At 36.0% G+C, this 11,556-nt stretch overlaps 1 protein-coding gene across 2 annotated transcripts; it reads right to left on the bottom strand.

The window, feature by feature from the left end:
- Nucleotides 1–525: 525 nt before the first annotated feature.
- Nucleotides 526–10,073, bottom strand: LOC100368100 (NACHT domain- and WD repeat-containing protein 1-like). Of its 2 annotated transcripts, none has more exons than XM_085507762.1 (7): nt 9,981–10,073; nt 8,624–8,742; nt 7,380–7,585; nt 6,540–6,888; nt 3,967–6,303; nt 3,524–3,772; nt 526–3,399 (listed from the first exon to the last, which is right to left on the bottom strand). In XM_085507762.1, exons 2-7 carry the CDS (start codon nt 8,727–8,729, stop codon nt 1,319–1,321), a joined length of 5,328 nt encoding a protein of 1,775 aa, XP_085363888.1. In that variant the 5' UTR covers nt 8,730–8,742; nt 9,981–10,073; the 3' UTR covers nt 526–1,318. The 2 variants fall into 2 exon arrangements, with proteins under 2 accessions (XP_085363888.1, XP_085363889.1); XM_085507763.1 differs by lacking the exon at nt 9,981–10,073 and adding an exon at nt 8,956–9,016.
- Between the last annotated feature and the right edge of the window lie 1,483 nt (nt 10,074–11,556).

Below are 11,556 nucleotides of genomic sequence, written 5' to 3'. Positions count from 1 at the left end.
TGATGCTGCGTCAAAATGACCTTAGTATTACAAAATGAAAAGTGAACACACATGGAGTAAAATGTAAAATGCTATGAATATGCAAAGAACACCTAGACAGCAATAACATGTATTTTGTTCCACGGTATTACATGGACTGCAAATGATGACAATTGTTTTACAACAGTCTTGACTAAACTAGATAATCGGAATCAAGTTCATTCGTTCAAAAAATTAACAGCTAATGCATTCTGTAGCTTGGCCTTCACAGTGGCTACCATATCTAAGATATAGCTAAAAAACTTTCACCAATCTCATATTCCAGTAGGGTATCCATATGTAAATACGTACAAATGACATGTCCCAATACTGAAATAAGTTAATATTTTGTACTAAAAAGTACAGATCAATTTACTATGATATTTCAAAACAAATGTTAATTAATAGAAATATTGCTGTCCCTAGGTTAGCATACATTTAAATGGTCTGCTGATTGAATACGCCATGCTCCATAACTCCATAATAATTTGGTTATCCAACATAAGATAAATGCACATTAAAAGTTTATTAACGTAATATTGTACATAATATGTACATTACTCTACAAGTATAATGTTTACAAATAGCACATGCGCACCACATGTATTTAAATTTATAAAGAGTGTACACAAGCAAATTATATTAACATTATATTATTTTTGTTGCTATTAGAATATTTAACCCATCAGAATCCGACCCTGGACAATTAAATATTGGATACGAGAGTCACGAGAAGCCCTGGGAGTCAATATTATGTACTCCACTACTAGTATGTATATTCTAACATTCCTCAATTGTATGCACATTATGTATATTACATAATTTTGTTAATGTATATTACATATTCAGTAGATAAACATAATAATGAAGTTTTGAATTTCTTAGAGAGTATAGTCATTACTTATAATAGTGAAAACTTATTTCACATATTTGATGTCACGATCATCACATGTTATTTAAGACACACCTGATAACTGCATACCATTTTCGCATCAAACGGTTATATTTTGTATCGTTAGATAACCATTTACAGACAAACACAATACAGTAATAAGGTACTTTTTCCAATGATGTTTTGAACAATTATATAGGTGTATTTTTAGAACACACTTAATTTGAAACGGCTTTCGATTTATGTTTTGCGTATTTAAGAATCTAAAAAACTGGTAAAACTCTGATAATTAAATTAACTTTTATTTTATTTTAAAAACTTCCAATCGTCAATTTAAGCTCCTTATTGTGTTTGTGTTTGTGAACATAAAAAATTGTCATTAGTAATGCACCTTGTGGTGACACTGCTTTAAATTATAATGCAAGATACAGACTTGTTTGCGGATTCAGCAAAATTTGGTCGTTGTTGTGGGAGTGGTGCATGTTGGCGCGGCTGTTGATATGCATACGGTTGTTGTACTGCTGGTGCTTGCTGTTGTGGTTGTTGCTGGTTTGCATACTGTTGTTGTGGTGGTGGGGCTTGATGGTGAACAGGTTCCATATTTGCTGCTTGTTCTTTCTGACGTTGAATTTGAGGAGGTGCCTGTTTCTGTTGGTGTGTTGGCTTTCTTTGACCCAACTCATTAACCTTGAAGAACAGAGCTCTGTCGTCAGCTGTTGTTATGACAACCCTGTTTGTCTTATGCAGAATGTGAATGGCATCAATTGGAGAGTACCCCGAAATATTTGTAAGTAGTTCTCCACTTCTCACACTCCAAGCTTTCACATTCATCTCAGACGTGGCCGCGGTCAAAACGAATTGGTCATCCGCTGTAATTTTAGCTTTCATCACCGTGTTTGCATGACCTTTCAGCTCATAAATTAGACGTAATGATGTCATATCCCATATTTTAGCTGTTTTATCATTTGATGCTGTGACAAAGAACTCATCTCTGGAAGAAAGATTTATTTCTGTGAACATGTCTTCATTCTGATCATCCCCACCTTTCCCATGTGCCAGGATTTCCTTATGAAGTGTACCACTGCCTACATCATACAACCTGATGAAACCATTCTCCCATCCAGTTATAAGTATTTTCTCATTTTTTGAGACCGCACCACAAATACAATAATCTCCATTTTTATGATCATATATATCTTTACCTGTTTTCATATCCACCATAACCAGATTATTGGAACAGGGCATCATCATCCTATTCCCGCTCAACAAGAAAATATTCCCTGGTCTGGAATCTGGATCATATTGTTTTAAATACCACCCTTTGTTAATATCATAGAAGTATAAATCATCAGCATAGCTGTCACCACCAATGAGGATGCTTAGACTTCCATCGCCAGAGATGCACAAGCCACTACAAAAAGCTTCAATTTCTCGTGGTTCATCAAACATTGGTTTCAAGGTATCTGTGCTGAATTGCATTAGGTCAAAACCCCCAAGTGCAAACAGCTTCATTCCATCTTCAGTTGTTGCCAGTCCTCCTAATGCATGATCATACCGTCCTTCCCATTTTCGATTTGTGATCAGTTTTCCTTCCATTGCATCATATAATGATATAGTCTTTCCAAGATTATCTATAACTGCAACCCGTTTGTCATTATCAAGACTTTCTATACGATGAACAATACGTCGGAAATAAGGCTTTCGTTCAGCATATGTTTCATTGGCGTCATCATCATGATCCGAATCATCATCTTCATCGTCATCATCTTCATCATCATCATCACCCTCACCTTTTTTGACTTCACTCTTTTTCTGCATCCTTCTCAGATAATCCAGATTCCATACTTTGATGCTGTTATCTGATGACCCAGTGATGGCCAGGGTGGATTGTGGTATATTCACGAAGCACATATCATTGACCTGTTTAGTGTGTGGCAGTCGACATAGATGTTGACAAGGATCATTTCCATCTCCTATTTTCTCTTTAGATGCTTTCCATACCTCCCCAGCATCAGCATTCTCATTCTTTGATACGATAATCTTCCAGTCTTCAGTGAAAAAAAGCTTTTCCATATATCCTCCAACTCGACCACTAAACCAACCCGATCTGCTGATTGTCTTTGCTTCAACATTGTACTGGTAATAGTAATCACTGCGATAATCTTTGAAGAATATCTCTGTGTCATTGTACAAGAATTTTACCTCCTGGGCAGAACTGCAATCTTCTTTAGTTAAGTACATAAATTCATCAGTATAGACATCAAGTATAGCATGTCGATGGAAATGAAATCCAACATAACGACCATTTGATGATACCCCCATGGCATTGCATGCTGTATGTTGTAGCTTAGAGCGATCAATGATCTCGGTTAAATGCTGTCCACTAAGTAGATCCCAAATTTTAATCCCAGGATCTTCATCATGACCACATGTCACCACTAGATAGCGACCTTGTTGTGATCGTGCTACTGCGATGTCATTGATGGTATCTGAACATAAAAGCAAACATCATGATAAATAGTCTAAACAATCATTTGAAAAACTAGTAATTTAAAATTTGCAATATCAACATAATAAGATAAGTCTTATTTCACTGAAGTTGACTGGTCTTACCTTTGTGTGCTTCAACACGCTGATATAATGGGCGACCATTTTCCAAACTCCATACTATGAAATAATACTCGCGAACATAGGTGCAACCCTCAACTCGTTCATCATACATATCACTCACTGCAAATTTTGAGTCAGGCGTATATCTTATTGGTCTGGTTCCCTGAGAACTATGACCTTCGAGCTTCAAGAAGTGTTCACCTGTTTCTATGTTCCATACATTGATTTCGGTACTTCTATCATCTTCTTGCTCTGAGAAAAAAAAATGTACTATGTAACTACTATGATACATACTATATGTGAATTGTTACACACCTCAATAATTATATGTTTTTTTTGGATTGACGTCTTTTCAGTGTACAGATATATTGATGTTAGTATTTAAGCATGTAATTGATATCATGCAGGTGAATCTCAATTGCATATGTGTGTCAATCATAACATACCTGTTGTATAACAATATGTTATTACCATGAGATCATCTGGAGTTATCACAAGGTCGCTAATAGGAGATTTGTGTTGACCTTTCAGAGTGTGATGTATGGAACTGCTTTCCAATTCCCATACTATGGCTGTTGTGTCCCTGGACCCACTAATCAAATATCTTCCATCAAATGTGGTGGCCACAGCTAGCACCTCGTCTGTGTGTCCAATGAGTTGAGTTCTCAACAGGCCGCCAGGTGCTGGATAACACTGATTGTATGGGACTAATGCAAGTTGGTCAGTAGTTGCTTTCTCTGCATCTGAGACAAGCTTAATAAGGTGAGGGCTTTTAGAATCTTTTAACCGTCCAATGATTTCAAAGATGAGATGGTAGGGATTTTCTCTAAGAGCTGATGAACCAACCCTTATAGTGTCGCTTACCATTTGAATATCATCATCATCTTCATATTTTGCTATAGCCATTGTGAAGTCCTGAAGTACTTCAGCGAGATTCATACCCATTAACTTATTTAATATGAATTCATAGTTGCAAAGGGTGTGCTCTTTCAGCTTTTTAACATCATTGGAATGGATCAAATGGTAAGGCAACTGTTCCAGTTTGCGGACATTGTACTGGGTTGCACCACTTCCTGCTTGAAATATATATGGCTGGGGTGCAACCTTTCTGTCTTCCTCGTCTTCCTTCCTTGTCTTATTAAATTTGTTCATCTGCTCACTGGTGTAGTGAAACGGTTTCTTCTTTCCACCACTCCAGTTACCAAGGAAATACTGTGCACACATGATATGTAACCTCTTAACAAACTCTGCATCATGCAAATATCTCTCTGCAGCTGCCTCAATGAACTGTCGATGGTACCAAAAAATAACCCTGGACCCTTCTGCTTCTCTTTCTACCAGATAATCATTAATGTCAGCTCGAATACGTGTCCACAGCAGTGGTGGTATTCTCCGTGTTGGTGGTAACCAGTAAGCATACACATCTTGTAAAACTTCATCATCCAGTGACAGCAAGTCTTCCAATTCAGCTTCACCGATACCATTCTGTGAAATGGTCATGTAACTCAAGGCATGAGACACTAATGCCTTTCCGTGATATTCTTCAAGACGATCAAAAATTACTGCAATCATTCCTTTGACTGAGGGCTGTACATTGATTTTCGAACTCGGCAAATAAGACTGCCAACTAGATGCCTGGTCAAACAACAGTTTTAGGAACAGTGGTAAACTGCATTGTTGAATTGCTGTAGATATGATACCTTGTTGTTCACTGTTGGTGGTTCTCTTCTCAGATTGTAGCCAAGATTGTATGATATGCATACTTTCTTCTACTGATAGTTGTTTCACTTCCACAGCTCCTTCCATGCTAGGAAGAATGTTTTGAAGTGTATTCAAGATACCATGTTCTTTTGGTAGGGTAGACACCAATATGGCCACGTGTGGTGGAAGGTATTTTGGCAACCATGCCATTCTATGAGCTCCTTCTGCAGCTGAAAGTTGGTCCAAAGAATCTAAAAATATCACCAATGGTTTATCATGTGTAGCATATCTTAGAACTTTTGAAAACCAACGAACCACTTGAAAATAGTCGTCAGGGAGCTTTGTGTCACCATGGCCATAGATAGTTAATATTTGTTGACAAACTGATTTTATTAACTGCCGCACACCTGTGCTAGCCGGAGTCGTTCCCAGAAATCTCAGTATGACAGCGCTTTTTCCTTGACCAAACCACTCAGTTGCTGACTGAAAAGCAGCTTTGGCCACTAACGATGTTTTTCCACTGCCTGATTCCCCGTACACTATCATTGGAGATGCATTTTGCGAATTACCGGAAATGCGTTCCTGTATGTAGTTTTTTATATTTAACAAAAGGTCCCCTCGACCATGAAATGATTGACATTTAACTTTGCAGAATTCGAGATGTTGTAGAATTTCTTCATACATAGGATGATTGCTAATATGACTTTTATCTTTCTCAACTGCACGCTCAATTAGTTCAACAATTGTTTCATAAAATGTCTTTAGAAACTTCTCTAAATATTGTTTATGTTCAGGAATGTCCAAATCTACACCTTTCTCCGACCAATTATTGAGACTAGATATGACTACATTTGTTTTGTTTAAGCTCGCTGGAACCTGCTCGTCACGTAGCTGTGTTAAAAGTTGTTTAGCTTCTTCATCAACTTTACCATCTTCCCAGTTTATGTCAATAAAATTCTTAGCCTCTTTGTTGTCACTCTTACTTTCTAGATCTTGGAATTTTCGAACAAAGCAGACACAGTGATCTTCTTTTTTATCTGTGTTTTGGCCAAGTATACCATGCACAACTTCGTCATGTGTAACTAATAAGAAAACAATAGCATTATCATCGATATACCACCCTTTCTATCGAAACAATTACTATTACAGTTATAACTAAAAATTAAATTAGATCTGTCTATGTGTAATTGACACTAAATTAGCCAGTTTATGTATCATTTGGTCAAATATATACACAGTATAAATTATTCAGAAGAATTAATTGAGCATAAGTAATAAAATTGTTCTTTTTATATTACGTAACTTATTGTGAACTCACCAGATATCTTGTATTTTGCTTCTTGTTGGGCATTGAATTTTCCATTTTTAAGGCATGTGGCAGCAGCATCTCTCAATTGTGCTTGTAATGTCTCGAATATTTCCCACCACTTGTTTCTATCCTCCGTCATCTTATCAGGATGATCATTGTCATTAAAATGAATCAATTTAGAACTAATAGGTTGCAGGATATAGATGGGTGGGACAGCATTAGCGTCTTTTTGGAACCAGTCGTTTAATATATCAACTGATTTACCATCTCCATTTAGCACATCTCTCATAGCTTCAAATTCATCTGCTGGAATCTTGGGTGGGAATGGACGGTATCCATACTTTTGGCAGAGAAATGTCTAAAAAATTGTCAAACATGATACATCAGACGACAGTAATGTCAGACATGAGAAAAAATTAAGTATATGCTAAAGTTCAATAATATCTTCAGGAACAAGTCTTAACCAACTACGTAGAAGTAAGTCACTGCTCTTCAGCCACTGATACCATCAAACTGTATTACATTTATGTGTACATTTCAACCGTCGTTATGCTATCATAGATTATTGGGTTCAAGGGTGTGATTAGAGCTGTTGTCAACTTGTCCACACACTAATCAAGATTTTGGAAATTAATGTATATCTGAAAACGAATGGCGAAACTATTCATGCTGCTGTATTTAATTGTGATCTTGCAAGTATTGAGTATTTCCACTAACTAACTATATTACGTGCAGCCTGATTGGTCATTCACCTTGTTTCGAGTGAGAGATATAGTCTAAACTGTAAAATTTATCGTTAAAGATGAATTGTTTTTTTAGACACGACAAACAATAATGATGAAAACTTACCACAAAATTGGGACCAGTTGACAGTTTTTGACAAGCCTTGATTTCATTCATACATAACTGTGACGTCATGTGATCATCTGTGGCTTCGTCTCGTACTCCCCATCTCATATCCACGACTTGAAACTCTAATCCATAATTTGTTTTACAATAATCCTTTATCTTTGGGTAAATCTCACTCATCAGCGCATTTCTTTCAACGGATGTGTCTGTAATAACCATTGTATAAGGAAATTAACGCCACAACCATGCAATATAATGCTAAAAACATTCCCCGAAATGAAGAGTAGAAATAGCACTGTAAATTAACCAAAAACTTTTCTCGTTTGAATATTGATGCAATTATAGATTCAACAAAAGATAACGATTACAATAGAATGTGATTACAATGCACATTTTCAAAACGTGAATAACGACGAAAATACGATATTGCCTGAACTTTAAATTGACATGTTGACCACTCAATAACTATTATTCGTTGTCACGTGACTAAATTATACACATGCCTCGTATTTCCCATGGAACTACCAACACTATGGTTATTCGTAAACTGTGAAGTATTACACAGCATTGCTGTCCAATTCTGTTCAACATTGTTTCTAATATTGTATAAGGCATGTATGAAACTGACATGTCTTCTACATATCTGACAGAAACCTCGAACATGTTGTGTAATATCATTTATATCATACTTGGAAAACAAATGCCCAGGGAATTTAGAGCATTGAATATTTATTTTGTTGCGTGTGTTATGTAGCTAACTGGAGAATTAGAATCTTAATTCATAGAATTTGTTTTTACATCATGTGTATTTAGGTTATTGTTGCATATATCATGTAATTTGGGTTATTGTTGCAGATATCACGTAATTTGGGTTATTGTTGCAGATATCACGTAATTTGGGTTATTGTTGAATTATCACGTAATTTGGGTTATTGTTGTAGATATCACGTAATTTGGATTATTGTTGAATTATCACGTAATTTGGGTTATTGTTGCAGATATCACGTAATTTGGGTTATTGTTGCATATATCACGTAATTTAGGTTATTGTTGAATTATCACGTAATTTGGGTTATTGTTGTAGATATCACGCAATTTGGGTTATTGTTGCAGATATCACGTAATTTGGGTTATTGTTGCAGAATCAAGTAATTTGGGTTGTTGTTGCAGATATCACGTAATTTGGATTATTGCTGCAGATATCACGTAATTTGTAAGTGTATGTGAAGTTGAAGTTTGCTAACCTGTGAATGTAGAACTAGTAAAAATTCTAACAACTCTTGATCTTAATGGTGGTAAAGTATCTCCAACTTTACCAAAAAGTAGTAGTTCTGCATCTTTCGTTGCCATGACTACTTTCTATCTGAAATAACAAAGGTGAGTGTTAAGTTCAATGGCAATAATGTCATATATTTCACACACAAATATATTAATAACTGATTAATATGTTAGTTTGATATTAAACCATCAAACTTTATAAAGAATGGAATTATTCAAAAGATAATATGAGAAAAAAAATCATACATCATGCAGGAAAGGGCCAAAAAATGGGCACAAGTAAAGCCTACGGACTTACCGCTAGTATGCACTCACTAAGTTAGTTTGTAGTTTAACCCACATCAAATTTGTACTGCATATCAACTTTTTGAAGATAGTGTAAACCATTAATTTCACTGCAGCTGCGAACTTCCGTAATTTTATAAATTAATGGCGTTCGTTTGGATAACATTTCGTGTATCTAAAGGAGAGTATCGTGTGTCCAAATGAAGTTGTAACAGCAAATTGGCTTCAAATGACCTGGGATGTGAATTTTGAGACAGATATGATTAATAATAATAATACTATTATTTGTATTATCAAACGAAAAGTACGGTAATCCTATGATATAAAAACAATTTGCAGAAAATGTAATTTGACTTTGTTACGATATTGTAGTCGGATGGACGGTTCCGTATAGAGACCCCGCAACATATCTAAATCACCAATATAATGGTCCCTCTAAACCTTGCAGTATTCTGTACATAACAACTCGTAGCTATTGTATGCGAATACAAACATTGATAAATATTGACATTTGCCGTAATCACCGTACGTTATGCAATTATAAAACCCTTTCTCTTACGTACTTTCATATTAGTAGATGCAAATTTCTGGTTAATTGAATTTGAATTAGATTGAGTAGATTTGAATTCTGAAATGTTTGCAATCTTTAACATTAAGGTAAAATGACAAATCAACAAAAACTGCCTACGGCTAGGGCGTCGCAGTTACGTGATGTGTGCAACTCCTGACCGGCAAATTTCCGACATTATTATTTTCCTTCGCACACATTACATTGACGGATGACTGAACAGTAACACCAGTGAAACACGTGTGTAAATCAAACATAATCACGCAATGCGATGCAGAATTGCTCGGTGCTATTGGACCACCACTGTACTATGCTGGGTCACTATGCGTTGATTCACCAGTCAAGTAATTTACAAAGTCAAGGCTATGGAGTGTTAATCACACTGTCGACAAGACGGTATATCGTAGTTTTTATGACACGAGCAATTCGGAATATTACAAAAATGTTTTGCTTAATATTGCAATACTTACAAGCGTGTGGAACGCCAATGATGAGCAGAACACAATCAGAACGGCAAGACTGCGGCTCGTGATAGATTCATACCGTGAACACAACGATCGTCCGTGACTGATGTGTTGGGCAGCTCATACCAAGTCACGTGATAATGTGTGTTTTGAATACCCTTGGCTGCCAAGGATACCCGCCATAAACAATAGTAAACAGTACGTCCAGCAAAACCAAATTAATATGTGATAAATGATGATAGCCTGAGAGGTGCGTCACAAGGGGAGGGGGTAATTATAGAAATGAATGAAAACATGATTTTCATGTCACTCATCGCGACATGTATCAACACAACTGTTTGTTTGCTCCGAATAATTTAAATCTTGGCAAAGGTGAAAGTGTATATATATCTCTAGAGGGCGTATGTTATATCAGAGAGCTATTTCGAGCAAGTACATGGCACAGTCGTTCCATTTGATTTAGTGACTCAATAGGCAGTGATGGGAATTATCGCCGGTTCGCGACCGAATGAATTTCTGCAAGGCCGACAGTATTGAAAACCAACAAGTTTTTTTAATTGATACAATCAAAAAATTCCCAACTGCTCCTTTTAATATCAAAAGAACAAATTGCGAAAACAATTAGCATATTTTTAACTTTTTTGCAGTGGTATGAATCGGGAAAATTTATTTTAAACATAAAACCCGATCTGTAGCTATTCAGTTTCATTGTGAGCCGGCAATATGGTCCGCCAACAGTATCAAGACACATCGTTGACTTCCAGAAAACTTCGTTAAAAAAAGAATGTCCGATTGAAATAAAATATCGCATATTAGTAAATAATAACCAAATTGATGTACATCAACTAGACTGGCAACGTCGTGACTTCTTTTTTGTTTTACAAAAAATATATAATTAATTGTCAGTTTGGCCTTTTTAGCGTGATTGCGAAAACTAGAGTGACCGCGAAAAATGATTTCGCGGCGAGTGGGGAACATATTTTTTTTAATTAAAGTTACACCTATGATTGAAAAAATCGCCCGACTCTGGCCAGTCTATATATCAACGCCAGTTACAATATTCAACATACATAGTCATTGTTGCGAAAACATTCGTCAAATTTGAAAACAAATTGTAGAATAAAATCAGCCTGAAAGTTGCGTCCATTATCTGCAATCGGCATTTGTGTACGGGCACTATAACACATAATCCATGGAGGAAACGTACTATCGATGTTTGATCTCAAGTTTTTCATCGCAAGGGCATGGAATGGAACAAATGCCAGGTTGCAATTTCGTCCTCAACGATAGCAAATGTGTTGCATTTGTTTGAAACGGAGCAGATAAGGTACTGCCGAACCTTAGATTATTGAAATTAGCCGATACTACTATTGACTGATAGCAGCTGACAACATCAGTCAATAATTGCAACTATTTTTGACAATGAACATTTCAGATTTAAGTTCAAACAAAGACGATAGTCTTTGGTTCAAATTATGGAAAATCTGGTGACATTCTCAGCAATTATCATTACTTTTATGAATGGTTTTGAAACGTTCGTCACTCAATGTCTGTTATGGCTAGATCAATTTTATCCATTAGT

This window comes from Saccoglossus kowalevskii, chromosome 14 (genome assembly GCF_978046115.1).
Source record: "Saccoglossus kowalevskii chromosome 14, keSacKowa6.1, whole genome shotgun sequence".
NCBI classification, from domain to species: domain Eukaryota; kingdom Metazoa; phylum Hemichordata; class Enteropneusta; family Harrimaniidae; genus Saccoglossus; species Saccoglossus kowalevskii.
Note: the sequence above shows the minus strand (reverse complement) of the source record. Positions and strands in the feature narration are given on the sequence as shown.

Excerpts from the sequence above, each read along its gene's own strand:
- LOC100368100 (XM_085507762.1), bottom strand. The coding sequence starts at position 8,729 with ATGGCAACGAAAGATGCAGAACTACTACTTTTTGGTAAAGTTGGAGAT. Across the intron at positions 7,586-8,623 it reads TACTAGTTCTACATTCACAG|ACACATCCGTTGAAAGAAAT; the intron begins GTTAGCAAACTT and ends TGGTTATTACAG. Across the intron at positions 6,304-6,539 it reads AGCAAAATACAAGATATCTG|TTACACATGACGAAGTTGTG; the intron begins GTGAGTTCACAA and ends TTTTCTTATTAG.